Raw genomic sequence first — 23,425 nt, forward strand, 5'->3', positions numbered from 1 at the left:
TGTGGCAAAACACCGACCTGATTAAAATTTTATGAAGGTATTTTTGAATTAAACTTAAATGTATCAACCTTTTTACTGTTCTTGTTTTGACAGAAAACTCACATTTGCCCTCCAACAATATAGCATTACATCTTCAATAGTGAGTTACTACAATTCAGTAAAGTCTGTCACTTGCTAAACAGTTTGAATACAGGAGTTCTTACTGAGAGAGCAACACACGAACGACATCCGTCTTGGCGTTTTTATTAATTTATCAACATATTTACCAATGAGTGGCAACAAACGCCATTTGTGAAAAGCTAAGGTCCCACCGAGATTTGAACTCGGATCGCTGGATTCAGAGTCCAGAGTGCTAACCATTACACCATGGAACCGCTTAGCACGCATCGTTTTAAAACTGGGTTCAGGCCTACTGATAATTATCGTGTTTTTACATTTCTCCTTTGTGATTACAATTAGTTATGAATATTTAGACGCGCCTACAGAGAGTGAAAACTTCTCAGTCGTTCCAGCTCTTCACCCACTCATGTTGTCTGCTCCCTGTTGGTCATGAGGAGGAACTGCAGTGTTTATACCGAACATGAATGAAGATTAAAACCAGCTTTTGCTGAAACTGATTTAAGGAGGTTTGAACTCAAATTTATGAGCATTTTAACGGCTGAAGTCTGTAATGCTGCTGAACCGTGTTGCATTATGCTCATCGTTATGAATAGTGTGGGAAAAACTAATAGAAACACCTGTCAGCTCACTTATTTCCAATAGCTCTTCTCCGGAGATCTTCAGCGTTTTCATGGAGGGACTAAAGATTAATGAACATCACGTTTCAGTTGGGAGTTTTAAAATGCAGGTACCTTGAAGGCCTTTTAAAAATGTGTTTCTGCATCTAATAGCTGGTATCACCACCTTTCCTTAAAAATAATGACTACACCTCCAGTGGCGGTTCTACATTGAGTTACTCCCTGGGCGATCCCCCCTCCGAGCACCCACCCCCCCAAAAAAGAAAAGACATTTAACACAAACAGCTGTGTTTTAACAATATTTATATTATAACAATCTCCAACTCCAACATTGCCAAAACAATTTAGAAATTAAAGTTATCAGAAATTAAATAAATATATTCTATATACATAAAAGTGGCAAAAATATACACAATCACGCATAACAACAGCAGAGAATAACAATAATATAAAATAAAAACAATATAATTTTATTATTTTATAATAATAAAGAAATGTCTGAATAGTACAAATCCTTCATCACACAAATGAAAACACACTAAAGGAAATCTATAACACTTTTAAAAAAAAACTAACAAACAAAAGCTAAAACTAAAACCTGACCTTTCCGGCCTTCCTTGATGCAAAATCATCAATAATGTCATCATATGAAACCTGCTCCCATATTGAGTGATTGATACTGTTGACAGCAAGGCCAGTGAGCCATTCCTGACACATGGTCAACCTCAGGTACGACTTCATCAACTTTAGCTTTGAAAAGCTCCTCTCTGCTTGAGCCACAGTGACTGCCAAAGTAAGTGTGATCCTGAGAACAGGATTATCAGAAAAACAAAACCGTGCAGGAATTATAGGCCTGTATTTATGATATGAATGAAATGTGAAATGAGAAAGTCGAGGTGGCTTTAGCCCACTAATTCCATTAGAGTACTTGTTTACATAACCTTGGTAAAATCTTTTGGCGGTGTTGGCATCATGATAGATAGATGTAGACACTTTGTCATACATTTTCAATCCCAGTTGGCACTTGGCCTGGTGTTGCTCTATACACGCCTCCCAATACCCACAATGCCCGCCGCCACTCCCTTGTGTCGTGGTGTTGCTTTATACGCGCCTCCCAATACCCACAATGCCCGCCGCCACTCATTTCTTTACTTCGGAGTAGATGATCATAATCACTTCATGTCAGCTGTACTGTGATCTGCAGCTACTGCACACAGTGACAAACCATAAACTCTGATATTTCAATGTAATAAATCTTTGACACAGTCAAGGTTGCTATATCTTTCTTCCTGTGGAGGAAATCACTTCTGATTTGGGGGATATAATAAACACTTGGCTGCTCTTGAATAGTAAACCTATACCATGGGTAAAAAATGAGCATGAGTATAGCTCTCTCCCTGTAAATAATCCATCCAAACAATCCATGTATGCTGCCCTTAGCGCTGCTTGGAACCATGTACATGTTGTTGCTTTATAAATATAAAGTCTTTTTCAACTTAAAACCTTTACATCTTTCATTTTAATCTTTCTCATTGATACTTTAAGTGAAAATATGTGAGACTGTGTATAACTTAAGCATTGAACACATCAGACTGAAATAAGAAGAAGAACAGGGGATGAGAAATGAGTTTTTCCTTCCTGCTGCGAGGATTAATTTTTATACCTGAGATGTGAAATGTGTTAGATAGAAAAACAAATGACTTCCTCTGAGACAGCTGCTGCACCTAGATTAGAAATGATGGCACAGATGTAGACAAGTGAGGATTTGAGAATCTAGTATTTTGTGAAATTTTAGATTTACATTACTTAATGATATACCTTGCATTGTAATCTAACCCAGACTAGCACAGAATGGCTGAACTACGAGTCAAGACTAAGAGAATCAAAAACATTTCCTTTTTCTGTCGCAGTGACTCAGCTGAAAGGCAGAACCAGCTCCCCAGCAGCAGTAATCATACCTGCATTTGAACATGAGTGGTGGTTTCAGTACCTTTTTGGGCAAATGTCATGCTGGGAAGCATCTGATTTCCACTCAGTTTGAACAACTTGAACATTTCAGTTTCTGTTCAGCTCTCAATCTGACGTCAAAGAAGTTAAATTAAATCCCTGTTTTGCTGCTGTCTTTAACTCTGACCGGTGAGAAATCACATATATTATTTCGATGTTGAGAGGATATTCAACAAGCTACACCAGAATTGAAATCTCTCTCGAGTGCTCGCCTTGCTTCAGTCTGACCTTGTTGTTTCGTGCGTCTCTCTACTCCCAGCTCTTTTTGAGGCACTCACATGTAGCTGTTCCATTAGCTCCTTGACTTACTGGCTGCATTTGCTTTCAGTGGGGCATCACTCAGGGCTTGTTGGCTGTCAGCTGGGTGGCATGTCCCAGGCCAGTCACCCTCTGTCAGGGTTTTGCTTTTATACACTTCCTCATCAGGTGGCCATCATCACTACTAGGCCCAGCCCAGCCACCCTCTGTCAGGGTTTTGCACTGCTGATTGGCTGTTACCCATGCCAATCAGCTCGGCGTGTAACCAGATGGTGTGGTTGGTGGGACAATGCTAGAGACAGAGAGAGGAGCGGCTGCATAAGAGCCAAAATGACCCAGTTTTAAATTGATCACTCATCGGCTGTCGGATTAAAAAAAAAGGCCGATGCAGATATGCGTCAAAATGCCGAATATCAGCACAGATAATCGGCCAGGCCGATAATCAGTATATCTCTACTCTGAAAGCACATTGTTAGCATAACTTAGACTGAGGTGTGCGAAGCATGACCAGCTGTACAACGTGACACGATGCGTAAATGTGAAAGCCTGAACAGACAGATCATTTTATATTGTCATAGTGCACAGAGTAATTCATATATTAATGATTTTAAACTGTTTAGTAATCAAACCTGGTAGACAGATGCACAGGGAAATTAAAGACATTAACAACCCGTAAACAGCTTGTCTTTGCTGACCACTACTGGTTTAAGTTGTTCTGCTGGATGTTGTGTTGACCAGTCACATACCTGCAAGCACTCATTCCTTGTGTATGTATTTCTACTGCTTAACTCATGATCATTGTGATTAATGATAAAAATGTTGCTGCTGTGATACCCAGAGTTGTAAAATCGTGTGTGTGAGTATTACAAACTGTGTGTGTTTTAGCAACATTAAGCTGTTACTACAACAGGCCTGGTTCATTGCCTCACCAATACCCACAACATGCACTCACCAACACAGCACGTTGTGTAGATGCTGTTTTCAGTCTGAATCTGAAACACTGGTGGTGCTGACAGTGTGTGGAAATTCAACCCTTTCATTTAAAATTTGTGAATAAAGTGAGCATCTGAAGAAAAGCTTCACATACCTAGCTACATAATTGCGCTGTTCAAATCACAAGCTACACAGAACTGCGACAATTTATAAATCATGTAGCTTCACTTCAGAGAGCTCATTGACAAAATGTAATGGAAGTTTTTTGTAATTCATGCAGAAGCAAGTAAGAAATTGAAAGCACTCCATTACAGAATAACATTTCATGAAATCCTTCATTCACCAGCATCAAACAATCTAGTCAACATTCATTATCATGACATTTGAAAAGTCAGAGCTACAGATGAAGAGAGACATGTCCTGTCTAACACTTGACATGAGAGGTAAATTCATGAAATTCATCTTTCATCTCTCCCGGGTATTAACCTGAGCAGAACAGGTTTTTCGATGGCAGAATAGGCTTTTAATTTGAAATTTATGTACCAAAACAACAAGCAGCATTGATATGACAGCAACTGGAAAAAACCTCCACAGAGGACAAAACAGTCACATAAAATATGATCCACTGTCACCACACTGGTCAAAGATGGTCAAAGATAATGTCCAGCACTAATGAAATGCTGTGTGGGCATCGATTGTCAACATGTTATTGCTTCTACAGAGGGTGAAATGGAATTCACATAGTGAATGAATAAACTGAGTTCAGTAAATAAGTAAGTTAATTAGCCTGATACAAACATAAAACATTTTTAAAATGGACTTTTTACATTATGGTTCTCTTTATAATTACCGCACAGGGTATTTGTGGGTCTAGAATTGGTCAGCTGAAACCTTATTTTAAATTTACAATCTGACACAGAGAGAGAAAAGACATTTTAAGCAACTTCAAAAACGGTTCACAAAATGACACTGATCATCTCACAAGAAGATAAGTTGTCTGTTATCTACATCAGTGGGTATCCATTATCTGATCATGCTCATCTTTTTTTTTTTTAAATCTAGTGTCACATTAATAAAGAGTCACCATCACTAATATAAATTAATAAATAAACAATTAGCTTTATAAATACAAAACTTAAAAGGTCAAAGCAATCCCTTCTTAACACCCAATATTCCAAAAACGTAAACTAAGACATTTGCAAGAAAAAAATGCTTCCACATAGAAAACAACACAAGATCTGATCACTTCATCAGTGTGGGAAAAAATACTGACTTTTAGACCTACTGTGTGTGTGTGTGTGTTTGTGTGTGTGTGTGTGTGTGTGTGTGTGTGTGTGTGTGTGTAACTCTGTAATGCAATAAATGCATGAACTCTGGTGACCTGAGAATCTCCAGATACACTGGGCCTCATTTACACTGCAACTTAAAGGAAGCTGTCAAGTTACAGACAGAGGTCACATTAGTATTAACTGTGGGATCATTACTGAATAAGAACGAATAAAGGACCATTACAATATTTTATGATTTATCCATGCTTTATCAGACTCGGCTCACTCTCAGCTAGGTTTCCATGTATAACATTTAAAATAGAGACTTCTCTACTATATAACTGAACATTTCTTTACTTCAGAGTAGATGATCATAATCACTTCGTGTCAGCTGAACTGTGATCTGCAGCTACTGCACACAGTGACGAACCATAAACTCTGATATCTCAATGTAATAAATCTTTGACTGCTTTGACACAGTCAAGGTTGCTATCTCTTCCTTCCTGTGGAGGAAATCACTTCTGATTTGGGGGATATAATAAACACTTGGCTGCTCTTAAATAGTAAACCTATACCATGGGCTAAAAATGAGCATGAGTATAGCTCTCTCCCTGTAAATAATCCGTCCAAACAATCCATGTATGCTGCCCTTAGCGCTGCTTGGAACCATTATGTTCCGCTTCAGGAGGTCCATGAAGAGGCCGGGCAGCAGTCTGAGTGATCAGTTCTATAAGAAAATAAAATGGACGAATGATCGCTGGTGTCTGGGACAGTCTTTCCTCCCCTCCCTCCTTCAGGGCCACAGAAGACTGTGAGTGACGGAGCCAAAGAGAGCAGGGTCCAGAGGAGCTGTGGCTGTCCCTTCATCTCAACATCTCAGCAACATCTAAATCAAACACACACGGAGACAGAGGGAGGGGTGTTGGTTGAAAGTTGGCTGAATGTTGTCCGGATGCTGGCACGTTCTCAGGACCAGGAGAAAGGTGTACCCTCTAGAGCAGGGAGCTGGGGCTTTCTGGGGGCGGCGGGGGTGTGTGTGTGGGGCTGTGACGCATGGGCAGTATATCATAGTGGCTGGGGATGTGGCTGCTGCGGGGAAGGTCATAGGGGCTCTGGGAAAAGCCGGTGGCCATTCCATTGGGTCCCTGCAGGACGCTCACCGTTGGCTCTGTGATAGTTTGGGAAAGAAGGAAGGAAAAACATAGGAAAGGTACGTAAGACTCACTGAGGCTGAAAAGTGAAAGGTGCAGTCTGAGGGAAAAGGAGAAAAGACAAGTGCATGCAATAGAGAGGCAGCTCACACTTCCTCTTATCAAGGCTTACAAAGTCTGTACAGGCTCACCGCAGGGAATATGACCAGAGAGGCCATAAGCTACTGGACCCCACTGAGCTCCACACATCAGAGCAACAACGCACTCACCAACATCATAGACATTCCTGCTAGCACTGCCCAGGAGGGTGGCAGTGCCTCCAAAGGGCACTTCGCGGTGGGAGGGGGACTTCATCTCCACATAACTGCTCTCTGTATGCTTGCAAGCCAGCCCTGGTGGGTCTCTAATGGTGGCATATGGATTCTCGCTATTCAGAGAGCAGGAGCTGTTGCTGCACATGGAGCCCTTGATGTAATCTGCAGTAGCCAGGAGACAAGGATATATTCAGTATCAGCAAAGATGAAGAGATTGTCACTTACTTTAAGCCATGGTATTAATGCTAGACGCTGACATTACCTCTAAAATTTAAATAGACATCAGAGTGCAGCCTGGAGAATGACAATGAATATCGTTGGCATTCTGGAGAAGTTGTACTTCTTTTGTCTCTGACAGGTGACTAATGGTGGTATAAAGTAATCAGAGTACAAAGGGGAGAGAGTGGAAGGCTCATCTCATCCATAACAGTCTCATCAGCCTGATAAGAGGCCTCATTAGAGACCACAGCAAAGCTCCTTCAGACCACTCTTCACACCCCTGGGTCCCTCGAATTCACCACCGACTGCACAGTGTGGGAGACAAAATGACGTATCGGGCACTGAGCCATAGAGAGCAATTACCCCTGGAACAAAACCTCAGCCCACCATGATCTTGTCCAAGTGCAGAGAGTTTTCACATAAATCATAGAGAATATATGGATATGGGATTTGGGGTCACAGAAATAGCTGTCTCAGAGGGGAACAGGAACCAAATGGGGAAACTGATACATGGGCTGTTGAGCATAAAAGGGTTTTGTAATATTGGTGCTGCTGAAAGCTGAACAGATTTCGACACACACACAAAAGCAGAACACACACACTGTTGTTACAATTAATTACTTACCTTTTCTCGACCCTCTCTGTGTCTGTGTCTCTCCCTGTTGAACATCTGTAACAAATGTCAAAACATGAAAGTCAAACGCCAAATATGAATTCCTCCAATGAATGAAGGTTGACAGGAAATATCTTATTAAAGGTACAAAGTAGTATGTCTGATTTTTCTAGAAGAACATGAGGGACGTGAATGTGAGGCATTACTGAATGTTTCATCCGCTTGCCATCATATTCCTTCAAGGCCTGCAAGCTTATATAATCAACTGTGGTCATGATGGGATATTTGCCAAACAACAAAACATCATGAATAGAATACTTCAGCGCGTCAGGATGAACATGCACAACTTTTTTTTTTTTTTGAGGGGGACATGTCAGTATGATTGATGTGTTGTGTGCTTTAACACACACTGGAATGAGCAGGTCAATGTGCAGATACTGACTTTTAAGTGAAGCGTGACAAAGCATAGATCGCAGATATTTAGATTTTTGCATGCAGCTTAGCAGTAATGAGCTTGTAATCACTACACAAGCATAGTTTTCATACCCACAGCACAGTTTTTACAATCTCTTTTGGTTTGCACAACCACAAACCAAGAGACTACAAGCAAGATTTATGTATTTCATTATGTAATCTTGATAAAGCATTATTTTAATTTCCATTATTCTGCATTTACAAATACCATATTTAAAGGTCAATAAATGACAATTATAATTGTCAGCAATTACAAAGTCTCCTATGAGACACAGAGGGAGTTACTGTTGTTGACTAATACATTAATAAACATTTAAATTTTCTTACAACTAGATTATAAAGGCAAAATAATGTGTTGAGATACAGCCAGTTAGCACAGATAATAAACCACATTTAAGTTATTATCAAATCAGTTTGCTGTCACACTTAATTTTCCGTTATCCACAGACCAGGAGTGTGCACTGTTTGACCCAGTGTAAGCGATTGCAGGGAAATGTGCAAGTGGGGGAAGTGAAAGAGGACTAATGAGCTCACAGTGACCCCTATTCACCTCTTCACCAGTGCGTCCTCTTTCCCACCCGCATATCTTATCAAAATCAGAGCAAAGGTTATGTCTAACAAGAAACCCCTGGTTCATCTTCATTCACAGCAAGGTAGCTATGTCCAGGCTGCTGCCAATGTAAGGTTTGCACTAATGACACATGCAATTTTTTTTTTGTCCTTGAACTGACAATCCTACAAAGTTCAAATTCCTCCTCCGTGGTATGTCATGATAAGAGAGAGAAAAACTGACCTAGGTCATTGAGGTTGCAGTAAGCTCTCCACTCTGAGCCATTTCTGCTTTTCAGTGTGCTTGACTGTGAAAGGAAGAGCACAGTTTGGTGTTGCTTTTACACTGTAGTGTGTTTTTGGGAAATTATGTTTTATGTAAATACACGTGTGGTCATACTTTGAGGGTCAGGGTGCCATCCAGATTGCTGGAAATGGTCGAGACAACATTACACTGGGCCACAGTGTGGTAACTGGGGTTGGAGAAGCACTGGCCACTGTTGCTGCTGCTCTGGCTCTGATTGACGTCTGCAGCACTGGTCCTCATTGCTACAGTACTGCCACACTCTGAGGATTCAAACAACAGGTTTAGAGGATTGAAAACGAAATGTATGGGTTTTTTGCATTAAATATTTTAGCTGCTAGTCTTGACATGCATTGATCAGATATAATAAATAATATATTTTTAAATATATATTTAATTAGTGAACTAAAATTAATAATAGTGAGCAAGTCCCTAAAAAGTTTTACCAGACAGGGAATAGTCAGTGTTGTTGATGTGCATCGCCTGTGTATACGACACGCTGGGCTGGATCTCGTGGCCTTTGTCCCTCTGCCTCTGTCTGTACCACACAAACAGACTGAGCATGGCCATGATGATGAGGAGGAGGAAGATGATGCCCATGACAGCCCCTGCCGACTGCCGTTCCGAACCTCGTGCTGGACTAATCTTGGTGTACGGGTTCAGCTCCTCCATCATCAGAGCTGCTACAGAGAAAACACAGAAAGTGGATTGTTTAAACACTGTGTACACATCTGTGTTTGAGTGATAGTACACTGGAGGGCTTCGATCATCTTGATCACCTCTCACCTTGATCGCAACGGATGCCTTTATATCCAGGGCTGCAGTAGCATGTTCCAGTCACATAGTCACAGGTAGCATTGTTCAGGCACTCACACAGCTGCTGGCAACCATATCCAAATGTGCCAGCAGGACACTCTGCATGGGAGAGAGGTGCATTACTACATCCATCAAAATTAAAGCACTTAGAGAGTGGGAGCCAAAGTGTTTATAGAACACATACACATAACCACACTCATCCACAGGGTAATTTTGCTCAGAGCTAAAATGTGCAGGGCCTACTCAACTCTGCTCACAGCTCGTCCCAATGAAGCCCGTTCGGCAAGCACACTGGCCAGTGATGTGGTCGCAGTCTGCGCCGTTTTGGCAGCGACAGACTTCAGAGCAATCCCTGCCGTAGAACCCTGAAGGACAGCCTGGGACAGAGATGTATAAAATGTTGGTGTGGGAGGGGTGGAGAAAACAAAGAGGGGAGAAGAAAATGTAAAGAGTCAAGGTCATATCGCAGGGGAACAGGAAAATCAATACCATTCAATGTCTCTGCAGCATACTCAATAAGGGACAATGAGAGTGAATGGAAATGAAACATTTCCTGCCTCAGCAGAAAATGCATTTCTGCTGGTAACATAGAGGTGGAGATACAGAACAAGAAAACTGCAAATAGTAAGAATCTATGTAAGATAAAAGGAAAAAACAAATGTTATTTCCATGCACAATGGCAGGAGCATGACACTTCAAAAAAAGACTGAATAAACCCTGGGGTCATAGATAATGGAATTCAAATTAGTGGACTGATGTTGATGATCTGGATTGTTCCTGGGTGAATGACTGGAATGTATAATAAGCAAAATAATGAAGTGATCATTACTTTTATTTTGATGTTGCTCTCTCAAAAAAAAATAAGGAAAAAAAACAAATGTGCCCAGTTGTCACTGAAAAAAAAATGTCTCGTTTCTCATTTGTTATCTGCTGCAGCTCTGTTGGACTGCCAGTAGAGGACAGTGTGTGTCTACTAACGGTATGAGAGACTCACGCTGTGTGCAGTAGAGTCCGGTCCAGCCAGGGCTGCACCTGCACTCCCCATCGTAGGCACTGCACTGGGCTCCGTTGTGACAGTTACACGAGTTGAGACAATCAGGGCCCCAGTGCCCAGAGGGACAGGCTGCAGACGCCAGAGACACAGTCAAGCTCATGGTCACAAACTCTATGTAATATGCATACAAGAAACACATACGTTTCAGAGGAGTTGCTGCGATATTCTCTACACACACATTCCACAGTATGCTTTATCCAAATCCTTGCAGAAAATCCAGTGTGTTCTTTCCCCCTCCACAAGCTCATAATAATGTCTTATATGAGCAGACACTGGTGTCAGGTTGAATAACCTGTAAAACACTAGTCCTGTAGCAGCTATCTAATCATGAGTTATTTTAACTTTAAGCAGTTATTGCCATAAAAAAAAACAACACATCAATTTCCCACGGCATGACAGCTCAAAGCTTCACTAATGATCTTTAGCCTACAGTGCTGTAAATCAAAGAGCATAATGTATTACAACAATCATTTAAGCAAGCTATGTGTTTTGCATCAGCTGGGGCTGAGAGCAGTTTGTGGAATATGTAAGGTCATGAAAATAATGAAGTGTTTGTGAAGCTGTGTATGAAGGTAAGTGAGAGAGAGAAATTAGGAGTGCAGACAGAAAATGAGAGGGGGAAAATAAAGCAAAACAAGCAAATGAAACCCAGGACGAAGGAGAGAAGCCATACCCTGAGAGCAATCCTCTCCTATCCAACCAGGGAAGCATTGGCAGGAGCCATCGATAGGGTTGCAGGTGCCGTTGTTGGTGCAGAGGCAGATCTCAGCGCAGGCCCTCCCGTACCTGCCGCTTGGACACACTACAAAAAAACAAAACAAAACAAAACAAAACAAAAACAAACAAAAAATAAATCCCATTACTTTACAAAATAACCCTAATCTGCATATTATCACTTACACCCAAAGACTAGTAAAATCCATTAACATTATGACCTCAAATTTGGACACATTATTGTGAGCACATTTATTCAAACAGAATCATTCTGTGAAAGGTTGTGTAAACACTATTTCTCTAATGGATGATATTGTTCTATTTGAGTGGACATGAAGTGAAGTGATCTGTTTAGACAAAAGGAGGAGTCAATCACTGCCTCCAGTGGCACAACTGCCCCATTTCCACTCACTAGAGTGGAATGAGAGATGTGCCACAGAATTAAAATAGACCATGTACACAGACCACTGTATACATTTTTTATGAAATTAATATTTCAATGGTCTCTGACGCTCTTCAATAAAAGATGTCATTTCCAATGAAACCACCTCCATTGTGTTTTCTTGTTGGACCGTGGGACAAATTGAACCAAGGTGTATCTAACCATCAGGATCAGGGAGCTGCAGCACCAGCAGATACATCAAAGGTCTCGTATAAAGAGAATAGCCCAGCATCAGAAATATCAGATAAGGTGGCTGGCTGTGAAAGAAACTCATTTTCATGTGGGGCGATTTTAATGATTGCATTTCAACTGGCTTTCCCCTCTTCTTGAGAGCTCTTTCAAGCTCCTTCAAGCAGGTTGTCATTAGGCCATGAGGTTGGCTCCCCCATACTGCTGCTTCTGGGGATTCAAGCCTCAACACACCAGGAGAGCTTCATTAGGCTGGGACTTTGTGAGCTGGACAGAGGACAAGTGAGGACGCCAAAGGAGCTCAACAAGAGGAGAATGTGCATGTTGTTGGCCACCTTCGTCCCCCATGGCCTAACGCCTGCTCACCAGTAATTACAGTCCAGACAAATTAGAACTGGCTCTCGTTATTTCTTTTTCCTTTTCCTTCAGCTAACCTATTAAACTTTTATTTGTAAGACACTGCTCAAAGCCATGAAAGAGAATTCAAAAATTCCCCACTGCCTTTCTGTAATTTATTGAAAAAAAAAGGTAAATTATTAGATGTAAAAGCTACAGTACATTGTAGGTATCATTCCTCAACGCAGTGATGGGAAGAAGATTTTTATAGCAGGAACTGCTGACAAGACAAATACAGTACCTTTGGTCATACAAATTGTCACACATGAGTTGGTATTGGATAAACTTAAAAGCTTTACTTTAAGCCCCGCTATTTAGCATTTATGAGCAGGAAATAAACATTTTATAAACACTCACGGCTCGTAACACTCTGTCATTCAGTTATATGCAGCTGTATGGGCACTTTTAAGTGCATATTTATGTAAAGTGTTTGTCAACAATTACAACTTTTCTTGTTAAGATTCATGTTTTTTTCTTTTTTTTTTTTTTTACAATTCAAAGAGAAATGTTTGCCTTGCTATATTGTCATTCATTATGAGTTTATACACCAGCACCTGAGAATAGATGTCTCACAAGAAGAGTTAAAGTCAATGACAAATATATTAACAGTTATCGGTGTAGAACTAAAATTTAGTGCATTATAGGCCATTTATTCAGTGTTTATATACTGTTATATACTTTGGTTATTGAGCAGATGAATGAGGACACAGAAAAAAACAATGATTCTACTTCAAATTTTAAATAAAAAAAAAAAAAAAATTGACCTGTCCTCTCTTTTGTTTTTTTTTTGTTTTTTGTGCTACACAGAAATTTTTACATGTATTTGATGTTTTACCTCTAATCTGTTAAAACGTTTTAATTTAAATGTTCTTGTTCTATGCACCTGACACGCTACAAGAGCAACATCATTAAAGAAACACTTCACATGGTAATTACAAATTCTTAATTGTCTATTGTCTAAAATGTATGTTGGCTCCGAAGGACGCAGATGTGTTAAAATGACCCATGACTTCTAAAAGTGTGACAACCTAATTAAACACATCTAGTGCTAAAATAAGAACCTGTAAGGAGGTAAATTGTATGTTTTCTGTCAGTGACATCTGACTAAAACAACATCGCAGAAGGAATTCACAGAAAATTGTCTGGTTGCCTTGAAATTAAATGCAACTAGAAAAACAAACGTGCCCATGTGTTTCGTCTTTGTCTCCATGTGGAAAGCAAATTACATATACCACTCTCTTTAGGAGTTAGGAAGATGGACAGAAACATTTGCTTGACGTATCCTTTGTCTGAAAAAGTGGGTCTCAGCAATATTCAGGCTCCTGTTGAAGGCTGATTTTCTTTTTTTCTTTTTTGGTCTGGGTTGCACTGATAATAGCCTTTATTCAGAGTTTCAAGGCTAAGATGCCAGTGGGGGAGGCAGCAGGTCATCCGTTGATCTTATTAGAGCCAGAGAGCACAGCACGGACTGTATGACAATGTACAGGTATACTCACAAAAAGCTGTGACAGAAAAGGTTTATTGGCATGTTACTGCACCCCAGAATATTATGAGTTATTGTAGGTACCTGCACATACCAGCTTTTAAAACAGTATCCTCTTTAATGCATTACACATTATTGTTTTTTTTAAAATAATCAACGCTATTTTCTAACCTATTTCAAATACAGATTTTTGTATTTTATGCCAAGAGAAAATGCCAAGACATTTTCAGAAATAAACTGTACTTGCCATTTTCCAGTAGCAAAGACAAAAACTTCACAGCGATTGAATTTGACAGTTAGTGAAACAGCAGGGAAAGGTCAAAGGGACACAGAAGGATACTTGCCTTGGTTGCACAGAGAGCCAGTGAAGCCGGACAGGCATTCACAGTGGCCCGTGATATGATGGCAGGGCCCGGTGCTGTGGACACACTGTGGACACGACTGGCTGCAGCGATGCCCGTAGAAACCTGGAGAGCAGACTGTAGCGGACAGGACAGGAGAGGAGAGGGAATCAATCGACAGTGTGCGATGGAACAAGAGGTATATAATAATGAAACAGGGCATGACAAGAGTGATCAAGAGAGTGCAGAAAAATCAAGGCCGGAAGAATTACAGAAAAGACGAGGAGAGACAGCAAAGGGAGGGAGAAAGCAGAAAAGTCAGTCTTTATTGTAATCACTCCCATTTCATCTCCTGTCAGATGGAATAGTAAAAGAGTTAAGAGAATCGTGAAAGTCTGTTTTATGTAATATCTTGAGAGTAGCTCTATAAATGTCAGGAAACAACGGTGCATTAATAAAGTGGATTTTATTGAAAGAATGTGAACCATTAAGAGATACTCAAAAGGTGGTAAAAAGATAATTATACTAACATTTTATACAAAGAGCCTTAACTGTGCAACCATGATAAGAGGCTGCATTTTATATTAGAAACATATTTTCATTTCAGTACAGCGAGAGCCTTAAAAATCTATGTTATGTTCCTATTTTCACAAAGTGATTTGGGAAAATTCCTGCTCCAATATCACTATTCCCGGGAGACAATCAGGTATTTCAAAAATAGAAACCTTTTAGGAACTGAAAAAAAAACACCCTGGGTTGTTGTTTGACAACCACACAGCGGTAAGTTTACCCATGGGTTTAGATTTTATTTAAAGAAGCAGGTGTGATGCACCTTTATCAGCCTCTGGAGAAGCATGTAATCCTTCGATTAAAGTTTCAACAGGAAAACTGCAGTTATGAGGTTTTCATCTGACGAGAAAATTATCTGTGTAAACATTGAATTTGGAGGAATAATCACTTCCTCTTGCACAGCCACACACACACACACACACAGCTTGTTTAAGCCCCTCTCTTACATTCCACTCAAACTGATGTTTACAGGTTTGTGACTGCAAATTTCACTCCCAATCAGTGAGCTCATCAATTGAGAGCGGCTTCAGACAGACACCATTCAGAAACCGGAGCTGGCACTCCCAGTGAGCACGCCCTCTGATGAGCCATGGGTGAAGACTGAGTCTCCCACTGAGAGTCCGTTGTTGAGGACAGGGGTAGGGGAGTGAAGAGAGCATGTGTTTGTGTTACTGTTTGTTTGTGTGTGTGTGTGTGTGTGTCTGGTGGGTTGCGTCGGGGTAAAGACACTGTGATTAAGTGATAGCAGTGATGAAGGGTTTACACTCAAGCAGTTATGACCGACAACGAAGTGCTTCTCCTCAGCTGGCTCACCCTTCAACAATTCTTCAAAGATCAAAGGAAGGTCAGTTCTGTGACGGAAGTTGTTACTGCACCGCTCTCAGTCTCGTGGCATTATTTCTTAAAGGTTGGAAAGAAAAGAGGTTGCCTAGAGAAAGAGAAGAAGGCTCACTTCTTTTGCAGGAGGTCCCTCTGTACCCAGGTGCGCACACACATGTACCATCCTCCGGAGAGCAGGATCCTCCGTTCTGACAGGAGCAGCTGACTGAACAGTTGGGTCCCCAGAAGCCTTGTGGGCACACATTATCACAGTGGATTCCTGCAGGCACATTACAATGACGAATATTCAGCGAATGCACGCTAAAAAGGCAAAGGCTGGTATGCTGAAATATTCTAAACAGCCTACCATCTGTAAAAACATATCATCAAAGGACAGCATTCACAATGTCTGATCACAGCGGATCTGTGGAGGGTTGTTCACCCAGCATGGATCCTCAATTGATTTTAGTCCTGAATGAAGAAGCTGCAGTTTGGAGTGTTTTTTTTTTTTTTAGTTCAGCCCACCCTTTCAGACTCTGTTTCTCCTTTCCAAATGCATTTTATTTTTGATCTGACTGCGGCTGCCTGCCAGTGCACTGTGTTGATTAACAGGGTTGGGTCTCCAGAGGGGCCGAGCTTGTCTCCCATTCTCTTTCAGCAGAGCCGAAGGGAAGTACTCTGGCTACAAGAGCACAGTCTGGAAGTGTCACTGTGTGTTTGGCACAGCTCCAACGAACAAACGCAAAACACCGCATCCATACAGAGCTCTCACTGTGCACATCAATGCATCGGCACATCCACTGGAGCAGCACGTTTTCTCTCAGCCATAGCCATGCCCTCAAAAAGTCACATGTACCATACTGTACATACAGTACATCACTGCAAACACAGACAATTGCGCACGCGCGCACACACACACACACACACACACACACGGTCACACACAGTCACACACTCACACAGAAACTCTGAAACCTTTCAAGCATCAGCCTTTAGTTCGAAGCCTCATTTGAAATTTCCTTTGAATGAGAATATCTGAGAATGGTGTGGCCATTAAAGCAGCATTAGTGCAGTACCTTTGATGTAAACCTGGACTAAACTCTGGGGACTAATGTTATACTGTAACCAGGGTGACTTAGGGCTGGAATGAAGGAGTAACTGAGAGGAAATGTTACTGCTGATGAGGAGGGGGCATGGTAGCAGTGATTTAGTCAGAAGCCCAGCCATGGACATCAAAAGGAGGGCAAGACTTGTGCAAGTGTGTTTGAGGTTCTGCTGGCCCAGGCAGAAAAAACACTGACGGCCTTTACTGTCAGAAAATGAATGCGGACAGAGCATCACACTCCTCAGTCTAATGGTGACAAACAGAGGGGCTTTGGATGCACAGTGAGGGAGAAGAAGAAAGAGCGAGAGAAGCCAGAACTGAAGTCTCTTCAAAGAAGGCTTTTCGAGGAGAAGCGCCAGAGGTCCCACTATCCAATTTGTGCAGAGTGAGCAGAGCAAAGCAAACCTCTCTCTCCCTCTTTAACTCGCTCTCTTTCTTTCTTTCTCAATGCATGTAAACACACGCTCACATTAACTGCTCTTTGACATGGACTAGAATCTCCTCAGAAATAAAAGGTGAAGGTGAAGTCCTATTTAACATGGAGTAGTCCCTGCATCAAGTGCCTAGTTACAGAGCGCTTTTAAATCTTTGTTGGCTGATGTCAGACTTACGACAGTTCAGCAACAACAGTGTGGGTCACAGAAAGCTTAGCCACTTACCCGCACACACTCCTAGAGTCAAGTTTCTTGACAGTTTTACGCAAACCTCACAACAAAACAAACAACAAGTTGACAGCAAAGTAGGATGCCATACCAACTGTGGGGCTTCCACGCTCAGTGATATGACAGTGTTTACTGCAAGAAATAGCTATAGTGTTTCTGTAAATAGCCATTTTTTTCCAACCCTGACTTAGTCCTGTGACGAATCCCGCATTGTCCTCTCTCTAGGTGCTCCTTCCTTCAGAGAGCCCATTGTCAAGCCTCGATGATTCAAGTATGTATGTATGTGTGTTTGTTCGGCCCACTGGGCTGCACACTGCCCCCAGCCCTGCACCCTGGTGACTCAATTAAGGCTGACAGATGGTCCCGACCTGTGCAGGATTCAGAGCATGAGAGGCCCGTTTTGCCGGCACCATTCTTGCAGATAATAAAACCCACATTTTTTCCCAGAATAAATGCCCTAAGCTCAGGAGGCTGAATGGAGTGGGCTGCTGAGAGCTCACAGGCTTGACCTTTCCTGCTGAATCTATTCCCTCCCTGACTGCACCTCTCCACCCAGGCTCAGAGACCAGGTCCTTAGCTAGCCCCCTGTATTTGACATTCAGATACAACGCTTCATTTTTGAGCATAATGATCCTCACCCTTGCTGTGACATTCACACTTTCCCACCTCCTGCTCTTTCCCTGTAAGCAAATGTTTGAAATGACAAGAAACAAAGAGCAGACATGCTGTATGTTTATGTGAAACTGACTATTTCTGTCTTGAGTGGATCAGAGTTCAAATGCAGAGTCAAAGAAAGAATTAATCCTCTGATGAACAAATAAGGCAGCAGGTTCAGTGAGATTTCACAACAACCTGGAACTTTAAATAACTAGCAGAGCCAAAAATAAAAATATTATAGGCTGTGTTTAAAACTCATGAGAACATTCTAGGCCAATGATTCGATTCAGTCTCCAAATATTTATCTGGTGAGTCACTTCAGACGTTGTGTATAACCAATAATGGATGCAATATAAGCATGATTGCATACCAGCATCCAGTGTGTCAGCCAAGAGAATTAATTTAGAGCTCAATTCTCAACATCTCTCATTCACATACCCCGCCGGCTCAGTGGCAAACAAATTGAACATTTAATTAACAAAACACTGTTGAGATATTCTGTAAACATACTGTAAAACACAAACCATAAATGTCCCAGCATATTTTGCTATTTTGGTAAATAAGTATGTCTGACTAGAATCTGATGTCTTTGATTTTCAGCTGATGAGGATAAATAAATACAGTTTAGATCACAGAGTTTATTTCTGCTCCTAATGTCAGACTGCTCTGATTAGTCTTTTGAAAAAGCAGCACTTACCTGTCCAGCCAGGGTAGCAGCGGCAGTAGCCACTCACTGGGTCACAGCCATCTGCATGGGTACAGTCACAGCGCTCACGGCACTCCAACCCATAGGTGCCATCCTGACAACGATAAAAGCTCACCGTTGTAAAATTTTACAACATGGCGCGTGGGAACAATGAGACGGTGCTCCAAAAGATTCGAGACCCAAAGAATCTTTTGCAGCATCCTCCCAGTTAGATGTTAGACAAACTTACAGGGCAGGACTCATCGCAGTGCTCTCCCCTCCACCCTGGAGAACATGTGCAGGTGCCATCCATAGGGTCACATGCAGCTCCATTGCCACATAAGCATGTTTGATTACAGCCCAGACCCCACGTACCACTGGAACAGAGGATGGAGCAGTCCACTCCCTGCCATCCTGCAGTAAGAGAAAGCAGAGACATATCAAACTTTAGACATATATATAAATGTCCCTTTAACCAGAGTACCAGAGTAGTGCTCTGGTTTAAAGGTGAAAGAACTGAGCCAGTGAAAGAAATGAACACCTAAAAGAAAAGGTGTCCCTAATGTGCACAGGCAGACAGGTTTAAGAAAACAGAGACCCCAGCGTGACACATTATCACTAACACAATACACATACACTTCAGTGCTTATGTGGCAAGACCACTGTCCAACCGCTCTAGTGTGGGAAACAAATATTTCCTTGTGTGTGTGCTGACAGTGGGTCTTAAACAAAACAAGCTTTTCCCATGAAAGCTGCCACAAGAAGGACAGTCTCTGCCAAGATTGTGGAGTTGCTGATCTAATATCCCACCATCCGGTTGCTAAAGATGGATAATGGGAAACATTTCAGTAATCCAACTCTTAGAGCAAGGGGAATCCAACAAATATCGGCAGTTCCCTATAAATCAGAAACTAATGGGGGGAGCTGAGAGAACAGTGAGAGCAGCAAAAGAATGGTTAATTAAAAATGCACTAAGTAACTGGGATACTCCAGAAAAACTGGTATTGGTACCACACAAGCACATCCAGGCTCCCAAACTGAATCAGAAATCAGTACCTACTCCACCTAACACAGACCCTCTTGTGTTTCAGGTTGGGGATGCTGTCTTGATGAGAAGGAAAGTCAGTCCTGACAAAGAAGCAATTAAAGCCAAAACAAAAGGGGAAGACAACATATTTACAGTAAACCCCAATAACACAGTAGTTCTTAAAGAGTTTGGTCCAGTATATTTCTCTCAGTTTAGAAGGAAATAGTGAGGATCATCCTTGCTACTGGCAAACACATTATAGGGGACTTGTGGTCCTGGCCCAAGGATTCTCCCCCCCCCCCCCCCCCCCCCCCCCCCCCACACCCCCCCCCAAATGATGGGAAGAGTACTGTTAGGGGAAGCTATGGTGCAGAAAGACTACCTCAGAGAAGAGCAAACTCCTGTGAACCAGGTCACCGTATAACATGTCAGGACAAATCCACCATTCCCCAAACCCCAAAATCTAGCAAGCACAAGATTTGGCTTTTCTCTAGGGGCACTGCAAAAAAAAGAAGAAGAACTGGGCAGTTATTTTAGCTTCTTTTTTTTCATCTTTAAGATTATTGTGCCACAGCTCACACCACCCACATATACCCTTTGTCTTAAGGCTTTTATTCAGAATACATCCAACAGTCAAGGGCTCCTGGACTCAGCTCTGGACTCTCTTACAGCTAACTGAACCATCAGACCTGATGTAAGAACCAGCTATGGTAGATAACTCAAGCTATGCCCATGGATTCAATCAAAGTCTAGCCAACATCTCGCCTGGAGAAGTGCAATGGGGAGAGGTTGTAAGACGAATTGTTTTAACTATTTTACTTTTCTTGGTGCCAAGCTCTCTAAGGACAAGAAACACTATAATCTAGATTCTTGTTATACCAATCATTGCGGCTAAAAATATACTCAAATTTATGACAGGACAACAATCCAGTTTAATTATGTACCCATTTTCGACAGAAAGAGAGATGCCAGTAAAATATTGGCAGTGTACTCTATTAGGATGTTTTGTTCTAGCTGGAACCAGTTTTATATTTCATTTAGTGTCACATCTGCTAAACAGACTAGGCTCATTCAGGTACAGCTTGATAGGTGTTGAACTGATGTGTTGAACTCAACCGATTCAGGCAGCAGCACCTGGTGCTTAACTCAGTCATGGACCATAGTCAAAGATCTTCAGCAAGGCAAATATAGCGCTAACCTCATAATAGGCTTAGCCAAGACAACCATAATGCTAGCAGGCCTATGTTTGCTGATAACGCTAGAACAACTAAGATTTTTAGCCCCCAGGCAAAGCATTTACTTACCAACCACCTGGATACGTTATGTTCTAGGATTAAGTACAAATCAGCGGAACAGGCTCAGTTCAGCATCTGACACCCTCAAGGGAAGAGAGTCCCAGGGACGGATGTGATGCATGTGGATGTAACCCCTTCCACTGCAGGCCGTCCCTTAGCTGCAGCACAATATGTATATTATGCAGTCTGAGACCCACTGTGCAGGCCAGATTTGACCTTTCTGAATTAGACGACCATGGATTTGGAAGTCTAATCCAATCATTTACCAATACCATTCATAAACTGTCTACCCAGAAGACAACTGGGACCTAGAAACTCCAGTGAGCCCTCATTTACAGGCTTGAATGATAACACAAGCCTGAGTTGAACTGAAAACAACCCTGGTGTGTTGAGAGAGAGATTAATTAGTGGTGCATTGCTTTGCATGCACACTAGGCACCTCTATAGCAAAGCTATAGAGGTACCTAGTGTGCAATGCAAAGCATGCACACTATTGTTCTCCCCGTTTTTAGTGGTGCATTGCTATGCATGCACACTAGGCACCTCTATAGCAAAGCTATAGAGGTACCTAGTGTGCAATGCAAAGCAATGCACACTACTGTTCTTCCCGTTTTTCTTCTTCTTCTTCCGTGTCGACTTTCGGTTCGTAACTCGTCCCACACCGTTGAGCGCACATCAACAAATGATACATCAAAACGTGCGGCTCGATCGGACTCGGTGTGCTTGTATTTTGTTCTCCAGAATATTCACGTTTCGCGAAGAAATTTGCGAAAAACCGGCCGAAATTTTCCCATAGAGAATGGCTGGGAAATTTTCAAAAAAGTCGCAAATTCTCCCCTTTTTCAAACAGTATCTCCTCTGGCATACTTTCACCTAGAAACACCATTCAAACTGTAAAATGTAGACACAAGTCTCGTGTATTCGGGGTGTATTCAACTTTTTCAAAAGTTGTGTAGTTTTTGAACTGTGAGCCCTAATTGATCAGCAGTGAATTTGGAAAAAATCAGGGTTTACAATGAGTGTGTATTGCGGAATGTTCCGGGCTAGAGTGGGAGGTTAGAGTGGAGAGGCTTTAAAAGAACTCTCTGAAATTTTTTCTTTACACGATGACTACGGCCACAAATTTTACTCTAGAGCAGTGAAATTCTCCACACTTGTAGCCACACTTGTCCTCTCTCTCACAATGTGTTCATTTTTTCTGTAGGATTTACGGTTTTTCTTTGGCGGGCCTTTTAGCGACAAGAGGAGCTCTCAACTGCTCCATTGACTCCAATGTTAATCGAGCAGAGGATTTTTGGAGAAAAGCAGAAAATCCCCTTTTTTGAAACTTGCTGTAAAATCCACATTTTAGACAGTAGGACCATAAAAAATAGATTCAGGTCTTCCTTAAAGTCTTCTCTCTTTGACGGTGCCGTTTGTTTAGCGATACCATGTTTTGTTTTTCCATGGATAGCAGTTGTTCGGCAGGCCCGATTCGGCCGAAAATGAGCTCGTCAGAGCACCTGTGAGCTGCCTCAGCGGCGGGAAAGCTCATCCCCATGGCAACCGTGACTGCAAGAGCTGTGGCTCTCTCTCTCCCTGTAACAACTCTATGTCTCTCTGTCTTTGTAATTAAAACTATAGCAGAACTATAGGGGTCAAAAGGGGGCTGTGCGTAGACACAGACACACACACACATACACACAGTCAATATTGTGCGGTGCGGTAGCACCGCACAATATTTACAGAGGCACACAGACACACACACAATAGTCAATTGTGTGTGTGTCTGTGCGAAGCACAACCCAGTATTGACTCAGACCCACTCAGGCACACACAGACAAACACACACACGCACACACACATACACACAATAGTCAATACTGGGTTGTGCGCAGCACAACCCAGTATTGACTCAGACCCACTCAGACCCACTCAGACCCACTCAGACTTTTGACAAAGACACAGACACACACACACATACACACAGTCAATATTGTGCGGTGCGGCAGCACCGCACAATATTTACAGAGGCACACAGACACACACACAATAGTCAATACTGGGTTGTGCGAAGCACAACCCAGTATTGACCCAGTATCGACCAGTATTGACCCAGTATCGACCTATCAATACTGGGTTGTGCTTCGCACAACCCAGTATTGACTCAGACCCACTCAGACCCACTCAGGCACACACAGACAAACACACACACCTTTTGACACAGACACACACACACGCACCCACAGTCAATATTGATAGAGGAACACAGACACACACAGGACAGAGGCACACAAACACACACACAATTGTGTTGTAGATACACACTCAGATAGACTTATACAGGACTGCATTGGTATGAAT

At 41.9% G+C, this 23,425-nt stretch overlaps 1 protein-coding gene and 1 non-coding gene across 2 annotated transcripts in view; both read right to left on the minus strand.

Moving 5' to 3' along the window:
* Positions 1-302: 302 nt before the first annotated feature.
* On the minus strand, positions 303-374 carry trnaq-cug. The gene has a single exon. It is a non-coding gene; the product is annotated as a tRNA-Gln (tRNA).
* Positions 375-6,195: 5,821 nt separating this feature from the next.
* The window catches only part of megf11 (multiple EGF-like-domains 11), an 83,881-nt gene continuing 66,651 nt past the window's right edge, over positions 6,196-23,425 (minus strand). The window contains exons 9-22 of the mRNA XM_041038355.1: positions 19,011-19,174; positions 18,773-18,875; positions 15,785-15,931; positions 14,266-14,400; positions 11,371-11,499; positions 10,638-10,766; positions 9,892-10,020; positions 9,614-9,742; positions 9,274-9,510; positions 8,924-9,090; positions 8,768-8,831; positions 7,515-7,557; positions 6,624-6,841; positions 6,196-6,371 (exon numbers count right to left, since the gene is read on the minus strand). Coding sequence (XP_040894289.1) covers positions 6,196-6,371; positions 6,624-6,841; positions 7,515-7,557; positions 8,768-8,831; positions 8,924-9,090; positions 9,274-9,510; positions 9,614-9,742; positions 9,892-10,020; positions 10,638-10,766; positions 11,371-11,499; positions 14,266-14,400; positions 15,785-15,931; positions 18,773-18,875; positions 19,011-19,174 — 1,970 coding nt within the window. The remainder of the gene's footprint in view (positions 6,372-6,623; positions 6,842-7,514; positions 7,558-8,767; positions 8,832-8,923; positions 9,091-9,273; positions 9,511-9,613; positions 9,743-9,891; positions 10,021-10,637; positions 10,767-11,370; positions 11,500-14,265; positions 14,401-15,784; positions 15,932-18,772; positions 18,876-19,010; positions 19,175-23,425) is intronic.

This window comes from Toxotes jaculatrix, chromosome 5 (assembly GCF_017976425.1).
Source record: "Toxotes jaculatrix isolate fToxJac2 chromosome 5, fToxJac2.pri, whole genome shotgun sequence".
Taxonomy (NCBI): domain Eukaryota; kingdom Metazoa; phylum Chordata; class Actinopteri; family Toxotidae; genus Toxotes; species Toxotes jaculatrix.